Below are 15,497 nucleotides of genomic sequence, written 5' to 3'. Positions count from 1 at the left end.
AAAACCTCTAAATTTAATAGAGACATTTCCTCCATCCATTACTTTATACTAGACTCAACAAAAAGTCGCCGATAATGCTCGTAGTGAAGGTCTTAGATACTGCCACGTGACCATGACGTCGGCTGTGTTCTCACATGCCGAGGCCCTTCTCATTGCGGGAACCGATAGAAAGTGCCGTCCCCTCCCCTAACCTCTCCCGTCTTAGGAAACCCTTATTCTTACATTGTCTCCTCCCCATGATTCGTGACGGTCTCCCGGTCTCTACTCGTTGCCTATCGCCCCTATAACCTCCCCGAAACGAGCCAGACCTCTTACCGAGGCCCAGAGACGCCATGGATACACTACTCGTGAGTTCCGCAGCACCTCCGACCATACGCAACAGTATTGACAGGTCCCTCCGCAGTCCCAACTCGACGCGCTCGTTCTCAAACCCGAACTCGCACCGCTACTGTCATTAGTGAAGGGTGCACGCAATGGAATCGTCTACGGATCGAAAGTCCGCTTTCCACATGCGCTGGTGTATGTTGGACCTCGGACAGCCGCAAACCCCGCTACAAGGCACAGCTGACCGATACGGACTGCTTCTAGAATGATATTCCTGTTCAGATCTGGAACGTATGTCACTCCCCACGCCCGACGCTAGCTCCTCGCAGAACGAAACTGATCGCTTCGTCATCTAGAATACGCGAAAAGACAAAACTCGTTTTGAAAGCAACCCGCCAGCATGCGCGGAATCTCTCTGTATTCGCCATCATCTACAAGGCCTCGATGATCCTTCTCCGGAATATACCAGGTGGCGCCGGGAAAGAGGGCCGATATGATACTTTCTTTGCAGGCCTGCTGGGCGGGTATGCAGTTTTCGGACGACAGCCAGGCAGTATTAGCCAGCAGGTATGTGATTTGGAGAATTCCCTGATTGTGGGAACGATTCAACAACCTTCGACTCCCGAATACACTCCGGATTTTCTGCAGAGCTAACTCGAATCCAGATCGTCATTTATGTCTTCGCGCGTGTGATGCTCGCTCTTGCCAAGCTCGCCGTCCAACCCAACATGCACCCCCTCTCCTCCCTCATCACATCCGATGCACGCACCAAGATCACGAATAATGCCTACCCCGTTTTCGCCAGTATGACATGGGCAATGGTCATGTACATTTTCCGGTGGCACCCGGAGACGCTGGCGTCGAGTCTGCGCAGTAGCATGGTATATATGTATGTTTTTCTCACCTTATATGATTCTCATCTCACTTCCTGTGTCTCGGAAGCTTGGAGGAGTTACTTTACCCAATGCTAACCTTCATCTCAACTACAGTTACGGCGACTCAGACCATTGGGATTCCCTCCGCACTCTGCTTGTACACAACAAATGAGATATCAGTGGGACAGGTTGGTTCTCTAGCTTTTGTGTGCGTTACGGCGTATAGAGCGGTTGTTTTTTGGAGGGTGTTTTTGCAGGACGCATTTGAGATGTGCACTATTCCAGGCCCTGCTCATTATTACCTTTTTATCCTGTATTATGAGGTATGGGATTTCCTTTTTTTCGAATATTTTCGATCACAATATAAATCTTCAAGACTTTACTGTGTGGATACCTGCATAATTAGCAATATGATAGCTCAATTTAAACTTGCCTTGAACTGCTTGAATGGATGATTGGGCAGACAGTATTCGGGTGTCTTATGCTTGCCTTAGGAAAGACGTTTGCTTCCAACGAGCTGTTCAATCTCATGTTGCAAGGTTGTAGCTTAGGAGGCTAAACATATTCTGAGCATTGAGTAAAATTATGGGGGAGCTGGAGCATATATATATATCAACTGAGTATTCCCACAAGGAAAGCTCTCAGCTCTTTTCTACAGGCCAAGAAGAATCTGATATATTTATCAGGTCACTGTGGTGAGAGTTGGAGACTTAGAGAGTCAGTTTAGGTGAGACAGCAGAAGCGTGGGAGTTGAATAGCCTCATGGATGGGCCTAGAATCAGCCTTGGGAAGGAAAGAGATCAATTAAGCATCAGAGAAAACAAAGGAAGAGCATGGTAGAATAGACTGACCTCTGAAGATAAGATAAGTATACATAAGAGAGAAGGTGTATAGGTGCATGTGACCAGAAACCAACCGCCAGAAGACAAATCAACAAGTGAAGGATATAGACAATAATGACATCAAAAGAAATCCAAAAAAAGGCCCCTCTACAACCTGGGCACTCTGCTCCCGACGGGGTGTGAGTGGCGGTCACATCGGGCAATGACTTACATGCACCCTGAGTCTCCCCTTAAGTTGATCAAGTTCAAGGGTGAGGGTTGAACCCAGGACCACTTCCCTGCATCTACGTTTCGTTACGCGAAACAGTTTCGGACGCGAAGGGACGAAGGTGGTTCCCACTAGGTTACCTGGGCGAGGCCTTTGACATATTTGCTTGAATTTCCAATTTATGGGAGAATATTGTTCCCAATTAGGACTAGTGCCATCCTTATTATTTTTGCCCCACTTTTAATTCCAAGGTTGTTACCTGCACAAAATTCACAAAGGTTTGACTGACTAAGACGTACATTATACAATTATGCAGATTAAATGTAGATTGAAATGGTTCTTTAAATTGAGGGTATAACGTTACAACTTATTCAAAATAGAAACAACAGGGATATGGGAGTCAGAAAAAGAAGAGAAAACAACACTACTGCCCATCTCCTTCATCAACCTCAACAAGAACCTTCAATTCCCCGTCCATCCAGTCAACAGCATCAGCCGAAAGTACTGCAATAGTCCAATCCTTCTGGTTCTGAACAGGAACCAGTCCATCGGATAACCAGACCTTGACCTTCCACCCATCCACAACAGCAGATTCGCGAGATTCATGCGCAGCACCCTGGAACCCCGGCAAACCAGGGATTTGACCAGGGTATCGTCGAAGGATTGCCTGCTTGACCGTGTCGATGTTGGGACACTGAGCCGCCGGCAGGTCAAATCTGGGAAGAATGCGCTTGCCGTTTTGCAGGATATTAATGCGAAGGGAGGTTTGGCCTTGGCAGTGAGAGGGTGTGGTTGTGTTGGCTGGTGTGGATTCAGGGAGAGGAGTGAAGGGTTGGTGGAAGTGAGGGTCGGGGTTTTGAGCAGGTTGGCCATGTCGGGCGGCGATGTTCTCGCGGATAATGCGAGACACGTCGCGGGTGATGCTGCTTGCGCTATGGGGTTGTTAGTTGGTATTCTGCATATGGTTGGAAAGGATGTTTTACAATTCGTCTCGGGCTGGGAGGTTGCGGGCTCCGCCAATGCGCCATTGGAGATTTGAAGTGGTATCTGCGTGGATGATGCGGTTGATATTTGCATCTTCGCAATTCGATGGGCAGTTGTAATCTCCGTTATGGACGACCTGGTAATGGCTGTCGACTGCGGCGACGAGTCCTCGCCAGTCGGGTTGCTGGAGACCGGAGAGAGACCAAAGGTTATCGAGCTCGTAGCTCTCATTGTACGTATCGTAGTAACGCGCGATCTCTTCCCAATTGACTGTGTATCCGTCTATTAAGAGGTCCGTTAGACCGAGCTCCATAGGCTGGGCCGGATCAATTGCTGATTGCTGAATCGGCTGTGGAGGAGGCGGCATTGACTGCGAGAGATCATCGCGATGGGAAGTCTGGTTTTGCATTTGGAGATGCTGCTCCGGAGAGAATCGCGGGCTATTCAAATTCGAGAAATCTTCCGTTTTACGACGGCGGCGTTCTTCAGCACCACCTCCTTTGCGGGTCTCGATTGCGTATTGGCGTTGCCTTTCGTTGGTGACCATCCGTCTAAGCAAAGGAATGACCAATGAGATGATCTTGTGTTGATCACGCGGCCAGATGTAGGTTCTCGGGCCCATGCCCTCATTGACCACATTCTCTCCGAAAAACCGTTCACCATTTCCCTCAGCTTCGAGGAATTGACGAACGCAGTTCCAAAGGCGGAGCTTGACCATTTCTGTATCTCCTTTTCCACGCTGACCAACACAATCCCGTCTTTCAGGGTGGTCATCATTCAGCATGTAATTCTTCGCAGCAGCCTGGAGATGCAAAAAGTTCTCCGGTGAGATCTCAAGAGACGAAAACATCTTCGAGATAGGAGGTCGTGTGTACTTCTTATTGCTAGAAGGCTGGCGGAATAGCGCCGCCGCAGAATGGATACCCACTGCACGGGCATCCGACAGGGATTGCTGCTGCTCGGGGCGAATGTCCATACTCTCTCCGGTATAGCCATGTGGGGTTTGCTGTGCGGAGTGCGACTGGTGCTGCCCAGCAGAGAGACCCGCACCAGCCAGCGCCGGGTCGAGATTATCGTCATTTCGCTTGCGTTTCTTCGTCGCGGTTCGTGTAAGCCCGGAGGATTGGGGGTGGTCCGTGTGGCTTGGTACTCTCATATGTCTTCCACCGCCCATCCCAGTTCCGAAGTTCGCGTCGCCGAATCCGTTCTCCGAGAGATCGATGTCTGTGTATGAATCCATCTGGTGGTGATGACCGGCTGCACCGGCTGCTGCAGCAACTGCAGCGGCGGCGGCCCATTGCGAAACATCTTGGTCTGCGGCGGCCGTGGCAGCTTCGACTAATCCCGCGAGCTGGTTGTCGTTGGGTGCATATCCGCTGTTGGCCAGCTGCGCGTTCGGGTCTAGATGCGAGGCGGTCGCTGTCTGCTGGGGAGGTAGATCGGAGGAGGTGGTAGGAATATGTTGGTTGGTGGAAGAGCTCATGGCGTCGGTCGAGCGCTAAGTGCTACAGACACCAAGTTCGATAAGCTGATAGTGTTGGAAAGTTGTGAGGATTTGATTTAATGAAGAGCGCGAGAATTCTGACGAGAGCGAATTCGAGAAAATAGGCAACCGCGCTCAAGATGTCCAATCTTCACTAGAAGAGTACGTCTCCCAAGTTGAAGCTCTTATCTAGATGTCGCAGAGAGCCTGATGAATAGGAATAGCTTCACCCATTAGCAATGCTCGGATAGAACAGAGGTGTCCTAGCGCGCCACACCCAAGAGGGTGAGAAGCGTGTCGCAGTAAAAATGCGGCCAAAGTAAAATAATTTAAAAAAAAGCTCGACAGCTTTAGTTCGAGTTGGCTGATAAGAGGCGCGACGGTTGGAATGATGTTTGTGTAGTTTGAAGAAACAACAGACAGTGCAAACTGAAAACTTCGAGGCTGTCACGTGATCCTGATTTTTCACATCATACGTAGACTATGATGGTCACATCTTTTTATACAGAATCTATATTACATGTCTGACTCTAATCTAAGAATATGAATTGTTTAATGATCATTTCTACCCATCTCTATTTTTAATACAGCCCTATTTCAAAAACCCCGAGTTGGAAAAGGTAGAACCTTTCTATAAGTACATAAGTACATCCAAATAAAAAATTAGTCACCAAAGAGTACAAACATCAAAAACAGTGCAGATAACCACGGCATAATACATGACCTGTCAAGTATAAGTGTGAGAGTGTTGACAGATGGCAAACCATATGTCCAAAAACAGATCTCCAGGGAGGAAATGGTAAATAGATGGCATAAAGATCGCTGACCACTAAACTTTTGCAGTGGCAGGGTAACAAGGCAACCGAGGGAAAGCTGTACTTGATCCAGTCAAGATAACTCAGAACCCATCACCCTCTTTCCAAGGACGACCGGCCTCCTGGGCACGGTACTGCGGATTCTTGCCACGCTCCATAGCAGCGGCCAGAATATCAATGACCTCCTGCTGCTTCTCCTGGAGTTGATTGAAAAGGGCATCACCTGCCTCACTCCCAAGGTCATCCGGTCCAATAGAGTCATCAAACCCAATGCCGTCAGACAACCACATCCAGTTATCCAATTGCTGCTGGATCTCATTCTTCTTTGCTTCAACTTCTCGGTAAGTATTGAATTCCTCGTTTCCGCCAAAACAAAACCCGTACCCGTCACACAGACACACATTCTCATCAACGCAGAGAACAGGCTCCCCAGTGAAGATAAACTGCCACAAATACTCCCAGATGCGACCAGCGATATAATCACTCAGATCCGTCGACAGCAGCCAATCGCGATAGAAAACAAACCGGGCCCGCGGAATGGATTGAATGCGATCACGCGACAGGGCGAATTGCGCACAGCATGGTTGCGACAGGACAGACGGAATCGGCTGGTCGGGGAATAACTCCCCCCACGCGCGGGCCAGCATGATCTCTTCCTGCTTCGACTCATCTTCTTCGACCGCGCCAGGGTGCATCCAGGCTGGACAGCCCGGGCCGAACCCGCAGCGAGTATTCATATAACCCTCACGGATGACACGGTTCAGATTGAGGCGGCGAAGCAGGTCCGCTGCGTTTCCGGCAAAGAGGTTATCGTTGTGCCAGGCGAATTGGTGCGAGTGCATGAACACCGCCACGTCTGGGAGCTTGTCGTAGTGATCAATGATGTATGTGAGGTAGATCATGACCTCGTGGCCTTTATTCTTGGGCGGGTGGAGGGGCGCTGTTGGATCGTCTGCGACGTAGATGGCGTGATCCCAATCTGGCAATTCCTGGCCGATCCAGCTGGTGTCTTCCCCCTTGGTTCGGGTCACGACAATGGTCTTGGAGTATTTGTAGCCCGGGGGTTTGGGGATCCCCGGGAGGAAGACCAGCGGCGGGGCATAGAGGTCATTGGTTGTATGACTGCGGGTCGTGTTCCAGCTTCCTGTTGTATTTGATGACGAGTAGACCAGGTCACCCAGGCCGATGACTTGGGGTACGTCACGCCATGGTCGTGAGAGGCTCCGGGATATGAGGAGCAAGACGAAGAAGAAGCAGACGCCGACGAAGATGGCTGCTCGACGTGGGAGAAGCATGGACGGAGGGTTGAACAATCGTACAGGGAATTATTATCTGCGCGATATGCTGGTTAGCTGCAATGTCACACTGTATATCGCTGTGTGTGCATAGGGGTTAGAGTGCCGTAGACTGCATAAGTGCAGAAGCCTCGGAATTGATTGGAGACACAATTACTTACATAGAAGGTATCATTGCCCCGAGAGTGTAAGGGGTTGAAAGGAGAAGAATCCCGATCTTCATAGATTCAAGGGTCTTGGGTGACCCTGGGGGAGTTGGACAAATCAGATGCAAGTGGAGTCGGGGGCTATGCCGCTATGACGAAGCTTCTTTCAATGCGACGTTATACCTATGCGCTGTGTTGTAGAAAGAACATAAAATATATGAGACCATTGAAGAGTATAATAAATAATAGTCTAAAATGAAGCAAATGTAAAAAATATCACAAAAGTAGTAGATGCCTCATATTAAATTGTCACGGGAAGGATGAAGGTCCAAGAAGTCCAGAGTTCAGCCACGCGGCCTGTCTCAGCCGCAAGCCACATACATGCTTTTAGCCTCTACGTTGGGACTTGAACTTGGGCACTTGCACATTTTCCTTTTCAGGTAATCATTGAGAGAAACATTTGAAATACCATGAGATTCAACTGTGGTATAAAAATCGTGAAAAGAAATCTGGGTATGATCTTTTACTCGCGAACAACGCCATGCAGAAACGCTGGTGTAAATAGCTGGGGACCGGAAAGGGCTGAGCAGACCCGGAGGGAAAAAAAAATACACAGGGGGTTATCAAAAGAGGAGTATAGGATCAAACTTCTTCATCGGGTGTTTCTTCAACCGATGCAGTCCGGCGTTTGCCATTGGACGTGGACTCGGGGTGAGTCTCGGATTGACCAGAAACACTATTTGCTAATTCCCCATTGCTACCCCATGTAGTAGGAATCGAGGAAGCTGGTTTGGCCTCAAAGGACTCTCTAGGTGCAACGTCGGTCCATTCTTGAGATGGGGATTCTGCACGATGATCCACCGAAGGGACGGTGGGCGTGGGCTGCAATACTGGTGGACTAGAGGCTCCATTTGCAGGAGGGAGATTGTCGCTCGTTTGATCCTGAGCTGGCACGGGGAGTGTGGGGATCTGAGAAGTTATAGCACTGGCCACGACCGGCGCAGCTGGGGATGCCACTGTAGTGGTAGGCGTGGGCTGTACTGTCTGTGCCACACCATTGGCACCATCATCCAATCGTTGGAGGGGTAGAAGAGTCCAACCAGGGGGAAGGGTAAGTCCCTCCGGAAGACGAGGGTCTCCAGAGTTCAAAACATCAGTGCCCGGGTTTGCGCCGTACTGGTGACCCGTTACGAAGACGGAAGATCCTGGAATTGCGTTGGGAGGTGGGACTTGTGGCCCGGCACCTTCTTGGCCGGCAGCTTCTTGATTAACAGCTCTTGCCTGAGCAAGCAACCGCTCTAATTCCAACCGAAGCTGGCGCACATGGTTTAAATGCGCCGCGGCAACTCGAAGACTGGAAATCTCATGATTGAGCCGTTGCTCGATCTGCAACAACTGATCATTGATTTCAGCAGCGATCGATCCTGGCTGGGCCGCACCTTGTGGGGCGGGAGCGGGGGCGGGGGCCTGGGGACGGCGTCCAAACCCAAATCCAAACCCAATTTGTCCTCCAGGCGCATTGGCAGGAGGGTTTACCCCAGCCTGTGGCGCGTGGCCTTGCTCGCCTCGTGGGTGAAGATTGTTGAACAAATCCCCACGTACAGCTCCAAAGCCGATACGGAATGGCCCAAATTGATAGACCCGAGCGCGTGGCTGTGCATCTGCACCTTGTTGGCCTGGCTGGATGCCACCATCTTGACCTCCACGTGCGTTGTTTCCACCGACTCCAGCAGCTCCACGAGTTCGCGTGGGCGCTACAACAGGACGTCGACATGTCGGGCAGTTTTGTTGTCTCTCAAGCCAGCTTCGGAGGCACGAAAAGTGCAAAATATGGCCACATGGTAGCTTTTTTGGACGTAGACGGTCAGGAACACGCTGGCTTCCAGCAGCGGGCTGCGGTGCCGGCTGCGGTGCCGGCTCTCCAGCAGCATTAGCCGCCGGTTGCGGTTGCGCCGGTTGAATGGGGATCATTTCCTCGCGGCAGATGATACAGACATCTTCCCGGGAGACCTCGTCTGCCGTTGCATCTGGATACCTTTGGTGCATATCCCTTGTCGCATTTCGGTAACGCATGAAGTCCATAATGCGGCGGGCAAACGAGCGGATGGTCACAACAACATCCCGCAGAATGTGGATGGGGAGGCCATAGAATGTGAGCAGAATAGCAAAGAAGCTTAAATAAATCACAAGTTTCAACAAATCGGTCAAAAGATCCAGGTAGAAGACCCAACGGCCCTTTTCCTCCCACCCGGGCACGTCAATCTCCATCTCATTGACATCGTTTTCGTCGGGCAGATCGGCAGGAGGGGAGGTAGCTCCTGCGCGGGCATGCTCTCGAATCGCCTCGACACGCGCGACACGGATCTCGTCCCGACGTTCCTGCATCTTGGCCTTGATTTGCTGGCGGGTTATAGAGATCTCGGTCAACGCAATAACGTATCGCAGGAGGGTGGAGGTCGAGAGAATCGTCAAGATGGCGAATTCGAATCCAAACATAACCATCATATCCGGCCGTGCCTGCGTAATTACGGTCCTCACACAGTACCGTAACATGAAGGAGTTAAATAACACCGTCAGCACGAGAGATACCGCTAGCCGAGCATGGAACAGCCGGGGATTAGCCGGCGGCTGTTGCTCCAAGAACTCAACGCGGCCTTCGCCAATCCAACCCCAGACCTTGCCGACCAGCAGCGAAATGAACATGACCAGAAACCAGCCTCCAAGCTCGCCTCGGAAGATGGTCATGGCCAGACATGTCTCTGTGACGGCGAACCAAGCGCGCTCGTATAGTTGCTCGGTCTCGATTGGTCGCAAGGGTCCGTAGAGAAGTCGCTGGAGCCAAAATAGTACAAAACCGGTGACGAGAAGACATAAATTCGTGAGTATCTAGAGATAGAATGATGAGTGAGGGACTATGATGACCAAGCGCAATAAGCCAAACTGGACAACTTACCATAAGATTCGCACTACTCTGAGAGAGATAGACGCATGCCGAATAGAAATTGGACCTCTGATGAAGAGCTTTTAGAAACACACCAGTGGCTAGAACCACTGAGGCCTGTAGATGGGGTTTCAAGGTTAGCAGGTGTCTCCCAACAACTGCGGCACTACTTACCCCAGCATATGCGGCCAGTCTCATGGCTATCGACTGGATCGGACAAGCCGAAGGTCATGGACCGAAGGAAGAGCAAAAAAAGCGGGCGTCTCAAGATAGCATTTGGCGGAGCAACTAAGTGAATGCCGTTTACTTGAGGAGTAAGTAGCTTGATCTGGACAGCTTTCCAGAATAACCCGTAGACGCCTCTCCGCATCTTACGTCAGCCACCAGCACGTGCCCGCCACCCAGATCTATATCAGTCTACAATACAGAGGACATGGGGAGATTGGATCTATAGTAAAGAATATTGTTCGTGAATCGTATATAATCTAGTATAATTTAGTTCTATTTAACCCCTTTAGACCTACTTTAAATGTCAGCTTATGCCCGTCGATCTTCAGTGTTTATCTGATCATCTCCGTCATGTGACGTCCCACATTGTCCGCCTTGGAAGAAGCAACCATTGTGACACCGTCCAGAGATCATATCTTCTCACCAATTTACATCGAACGAAGGGATATCATCATCCCTGGATCCTGTACTCATTCTTGCAATCTAAAAGCAATGAATTATATCCGGTGATGGCTTCATCACCGGCATTATTTACTGCCTCGCGCAGCCAAACATTAACATACCTCTTGGCGGTGTGCCCTTTCTCCATCGCCTTCCTAGTCTACATCAATTCATCCATCTCCTTCGTCGTAACCGATTTAATTGGGCTCCAGCATGGGGAGGGAGATGCAGTGGGAACTCTGGGGTTCGCGGATGAACTCCTTGCTCTGGTTGCCTGCCCACTTTGGGGTGTTCTCTCGGACCGAATCGGAGTCCGCCATGTAAGCTTTCTACTGGCCCATATCGGGGTGATACGCAATGATATTGACGTTAGATAGGTATGTACTGCAGGCTATGCTATTGTGGCACTCGCGCTAGTGGTCTTTGTGCAAGCCACAAATATCTACCCCCAGCTTCTCTTGGGAAGATTGCTTTTCAGTGTCGGTGGTTCAGCGGTGTCGACCATGGTCACTGCAGTTTTGCCGACTGTCACTGGCACAGCCTTTAATGCCCGGGCATATCGCGCATCTGTGTCTTCGGAGTTGACTATCACACCAGAGCGTGCCAGGAATGGTTATTCCATACATGTTGGTCCTTCCGGCGCATCGCCGTCTGCACGACTCTCCGGTTTTGTCGGCATGTGTGCTGGCTGTGGTGCGCTTGTGGCACTGGTCGTTTTCCTGCCGCTTGCAGCCCGGTTTGAGAAGATGGGATTGTCGCCATCGCAGGCAATTCAACGCAGCTATTATCTAGTTGCCGCCGTATCCCTTGTTATCAGCATTGTATGCTTCATTGGGCTCCGTGATCTTCCCGGGGAAAAGGGCAAAAGTTGGAGTGTCCTGTGGAAAACGTGCGATGAAGATGAGGATGACGATGAAGATGACGATGAAGATGACGATGATCTATCTATCCATGGCTCAAAATTGCCATACTGGAAGCAGTTGACCACTGCCCTTACACTTGGATTTCAAAACCGTAGCATTGGACTTGGCTATGTCGGAGGCTTCGTCGCTCGAGCTTCTTCTGTGGGGATATCATTGTTCATTCCCCTCGCTGTCAACCACTACTATCGGACATCAGGCCTCTGCAATGAGGAACATGAACCAGTTCCTGGGTCGGGATTAGGAGAGATCAAGAAAGCATGCCCACGTGCATACATCGTCGCATCCATACTGACCGGAGTGTCCCAATTGGTGGCGCTGATGGCAGCTCCAGCATTTGGGTACCTGACAGACAAATCACGGCGGTATAATTTCCCACTTCTTTTCGCAGCATTAGTGGGAGTTATCGGCTATATTATCTTCGCGATGCTCCCAACGCCTCTGTTCGAAAGACCGGACGGCAATCCGGGGGTGTTTGTTGTGATGGCTCTGCTTGGAATCAGTCAGATTGGAGCAATTGTCTGCAGCTTGGCTGTGCTGAGCAACGGTATTTTGAAAGTCAGCATCGACAATGAAACATTAAGAAAATTATATGAGGAGCGACGTGGCCGAGGGGACGAGAATGATGCAGAGCCTGACGAGGGCCAGCCTCTTCTTGCTGGGTCTGTCAACCGGCGATTGGAGCATCTGTCCCACCTCAAAGGCTCCATTGCCGGTGTCTATTCACTATATGGTGGGGCAGGCATCCTGCTGTTGACCAAAGTGGGTGGACTGCTATTCGACGTCCTATCATCGGGCACACCGTTCTATATCATGGCGGGTTTTAACGGTGTGCTGCTTGTCATAGGGATCGTGTGTGGGGGCATCAATCACTTCGGGCCCTCGACCGGACGGACTCGTTGATCAATTTCGGCTTTAATTTGAAAAATTCTCTCAAGTTGTAGGAACTTTTCGGGTTGGCCGTGAATATAATTTCATTCTCAGCCTGGTAAATGTCCTTGCATTATTGTGATTACTCGGCTGGCAGCTCCATCCCAAGGTTGCAATTTCAGTACTCCATAGGTACACGTGGTTTACAAGTGAAAGTGGATAAAAACAAATTAAACTATTCAAATGAAAAGTTCATAAGATTAATTAATTCGGGTGTTGCGCTTTTAGGCACGGGCTCTCTTTCGGTAATTTGAAGTCGTGGACGCTAGTCATCTGGGCAGGGGTCGGTGGCTGACCTGGGGAAATTACAACGACAAAAGAAGAAAGTGGCGGTTATCTCTGCATTTTTAACAGCGAAAATGGATATATGTATGAAGCATTTTGAAGGAAGTTGGATTTTCTTCAACATCTAATTATTCTGGACCTTGAAATTTGCATATTTCTTCTTTCCGAGGTCTCCGACTTAATGAAGAGCAACAAACAACCTTCCAAAATGGGAATACGACCCAGGGGTCGGTTCGGCCTCTAGTCCCGGATCGGCTTAGTTCCACCAAAAAAACTTCCACTAAAATTGCGCCTAATAAGTATTTGTCCCTTTAAGGCATTGGACTTGCAATACGGCTAATGGTCCTCCGTAAATTGCCCCTTTTCACTGGCGAACCCTCGAACCCCTGGGGCCTGTTCCCTATGTCGGGCAGATCCGCTTGGACCTCAATACGAGCCAATCCCTGTGCAAAATCCTTCTTGGCAACTGTCCACGGGCAATAATATGCCAAGTCAATATTATGCGCGCCTAACCCCCAGGTTGTCTCTCTTTCTACTTCTTCTTCACCTTCAGGCTCAAGCAGTCCGTCATTCACTCTTTCGTCGCTCGACAGTCTTTCGTTAAATCCAGTCCTTCGTTTTGAGCTATTGTTGATTATACTTCACTGTGTACTCTCATTCTTTGTGCGATTCCACCTTGATCACCAATTTCTCAATATAAACACCAATCTATTTCAAACATGCGTTTCTACACCATCGCTCTGTTGACTGGCGCTACCGCCGTCGCCGCCACTAAAAGTGCGACCCTTCTCCTGCCCGGATTTGCGGGTCAGGATCTCCAGGCTAGCGTTGTGGAAACCGTACGTACCAGATTCAGTTGCGCGACGCGCTTTTTCGCTTGAGCACTTCAACTAACAATTCATAGAACGGAGATGCGACTACCTACAAGGTCACCTGCCCCAAGACCGCTGATGTCTGTGGTATTGTCGGCGACGGCATGACCGCAATTGCCGCCCCCACCTCCGTTCAACTGATGAACATTGACCTCCAGGGAACGTAAGTACCAACCCAGACTACTCTTCCTCGCGCGAGCCGCATTCTGATATCAAACAGTGTTGGGACTGTTTCCTGCAATGTTGCTGGTACTACTTATGCCTCTTGCCATGCCTCCGCCGGCACTGCGACCCCGTCGGGCACTCTGGGCCCAGATGATCTGAACTGGATGCCCGTGGCTATTTCCACCACCCACACCCCGACATCAACCACCACTACCACTACCAAGGCCCCCACCAGCACTACCACCACCACTGAGGTGACCTCCACCTCCACCCCGACCATGACCTCTGCCCCGACCCCCAAGAAGTCTTCCTCGGCTCTTGTTTCGTCCACCGCTAGTGTCTCCTCCTCCACCCGTCTGGTGGCTGCTCCCAGCAACGGAACCGGTGCTCCTGCCGCTTCCTCTACTCCCTTCAACGCCGCCGGCCAGCTGGCAGGCAGTATCTGGACCGTTGGTGGTGCCTTCGCGGCTCTTGCCTGCGCTTTCGCCTAAGCTTGACGAGTGAGCTACCTTTTTCTCCTGTGTGGCTTTTTGATTGTGGGAGCTTTGTGCTCGATTTATTAATTCCGGGGTTTCTGACGTTGCTTCTTATGGATGTACTCATGTATCCTCATATATGTGTGCTTCTATTATTCTTTAATGATTTGATACCTTTCTCCACGACAGACTACGATCTAGCGTCTCCTTTACTTGTATCTTCAGCTATTGAATAAACTTTTTCCCGCCGCTGAGTCTTTTTCTTTCACATCCCGGACTGGGACCACCCCTGTACATTGTATCCACTCCTGAAAGATCTCCACATGCGCCTCTATGTCTCATTTTTGGGCATGCACTGGGGTACCCCACCAAGCACGGCCCCTGACTTCTACCGAGTATGCCACTGTGCACCAAATGCAAGATAAAGATTTCATACTCCCACCTGAGCTCAGACCGAATATCATTTACAAGGATTGAACTGTCACTGAGGATAGCGTGTTCAGCGCTGCGAGGCGCAGGAGTTAGGGCTAATGTCCTCCGTATTGCGAAGCTGTCTGACTAATACATATATTAAAGTCACAAGCTGTTTATATTCTTGCGACCTCTTTATGTCGACTAAATCTTCATATTACTATGCTATGCAGGCTCTATTAATTTGACTGTCCAACTACTAGATATGAAGATAATCATGCGATATATATGTTTGAACAATGCTAATTCGAAGTCTATTATTTTCTTTTTTTTTTTTACATGTATCCCAAAGGAAAGGTACCTAACATCAAACATGTGCATTAAACAATCAACACCAGTATGTACCTAAAGCAATTGGACCAAAAGCAGCAGATCATCTCAGCCTCACATCGTCCGGCCCCCGGGGCCAGCAGTCAATGACTAAGCATGCCAAGCCCGATGGGCTCGGGCCGGGGAATCTTTATCGGGGGCCATTCTGACTGACTCATGACCATCTGGCACAGTATATAGGGTTCAATTTCCTTCATATGTAATTGATAAGGTATAAAAATGCAGATACTATAGAATATAGAGATATCTACACTTTATACAATGCATTACAGGTAAGAACAAGCATTTAATGGTTGGTTTAACGGTTTAACGAATTACTCATTTTATACTCCGGTATGACCAATGCTAATATTTTGGCCTAGTACAAACCTTAGAAGTATGCCCAGGTGGATGCGCCCGGCGCGGACGGAGCATTATTAATACTTATTAAGCGGGGTAATAAAACCCGGCTGTTATTTTCAAAAAG

At 49.8% G+C, this 15,497-nt stretch overlaps 6 protein-coding genes across 6 annotated transcripts; 3 read left to right on the top strand and 3 right to left on the bottom strand.

Moving 5' to 3' along the window:
- Positions 1-332: 332 nt before the first annotated feature.
- PGRI_089300 (Tim17/Tim22/Tim23/Pmp24 family protein) lies at positions 333-1,371 on the top strand (the record flags this gene model as incomplete). The annotated part of the gene is made up of 6 exons (XM_040796643.1): positions 333-347; positions 404-519; positions 589-615; positions 681-891; positions 990-1,213; positions 1,314-1,371. 6 exons carry the CDS (start codon positions 333-335, stop codon positions 1,369-1,371), a joined length of 651 nt encoding a protein of 216 aa, XP_040650073.1.
- Positions 1,372-2,673: 1,302 nt separating this feature from the next.
- PGRI_089290 (uncharacterized protein) lies at positions 2,674-4,716 on the bottom strand (the record flags this gene model as incomplete). Its single annotated transcript, XM_040796642.1, has 2 exons — positions 2,674-3,181; positions 3,233-4,716. The coding sequence occupies 2 exons, from the start codon at positions 4,714-4,716 to the stop codon at positions 2,674-2,676; spliced, it is 1,992 nt and encodes a 663-aa protein (XP_040650072.1).
- Positions 4,717-5,614: 898 nt separating this feature from the next.
- Positions 5,615-6,826, bottom strand: PGRI_089280 (DUF3431 domain-containing protein; the record flags this gene model as incomplete). The annotated part of the gene is made up of 1 exon (XM_040796641.1): positions 5,615-6,826. One exon carries the CDS (start codon positions 6,824-6,826, stop codon positions 5,615-5,617), a length of 1,212 nt encoding a protein of 403 aa, XP_040650071.1.
- A 788-nt stretch (positions 6,827-7,614) lies between these two features.
- On the bottom strand, positions 7,615-10,111 carry hrdA (E3 ubiquitin-protein ligase HRD1; the record flags this gene model as incomplete). The annotated part of the gene is made up of 3 exons (XM_040796640.1): positions 7,615-9,804; positions 9,926-10,030; positions 10,088-10,111. The coding sequence occupies 3 exons, from the start codon at positions 10,109-10,111 to the stop codon at positions 7,615-7,617; spliced, it is 2,319 nt and encodes a 772-aa protein (XP_040650070.1).
- Positions 10,112-10,650: 539 nt separating this feature from the next.
- On the top strand, positions 10,651-12,405 carry PGRI_089260 (putative MFS transporter; the record flags this gene model as incomplete). Its single annotated transcript, XM_040796639.1, has 2 exons — positions 10,651-10,902; positions 10,960-12,405. 2 exons carry the CDS (start codon positions 10,651-10,653, stop codon positions 12,403-12,405), a joined length of 1,698 nt encoding a protein of 565 aa, XP_040650069.1.
- Positions 12,406-13,436: 1,031 nt separating this feature from the next.
- PGRI_089250 (uncharacterized protein) lies at positions 13,437-14,245 on the top strand (the record flags this gene model as incomplete). Its single annotated transcript, XM_040796638.1, has 3 exons — positions 13,437-13,556; positions 13,622-13,752; positions 13,810-14,245. The coding sequence occupies 3 exons, from the start codon at positions 13,437-13,439 to the stop codon at positions 14,243-14,245; spliced, it is 687 nt and encodes a 228-aa protein (XP_040650068.1).
- Between the last annotated feature and the right edge of the window lie 1,252 nt (positions 14,246-15,497).

This window comes from Penicillium griseofulvum (assembly GCF_001561935.1).
Source record: "Penicillium griseofulvum strain PG3 chromosome Unknown contig_12, whole genome shotgun sequence".
NCBI classification, from domain to species: domain Eukaryota; kingdom Fungi; phylum Ascomycota; class Eurotiomycetes; order Eurotiales; family Aspergillaceae; genus Penicillium; species Penicillium griseofulvum.
The sequence above is the reverse complement of the archived record's forward strand: the minus strand, read 5'-3'. Positions and strand labels throughout refer to the sequence as shown.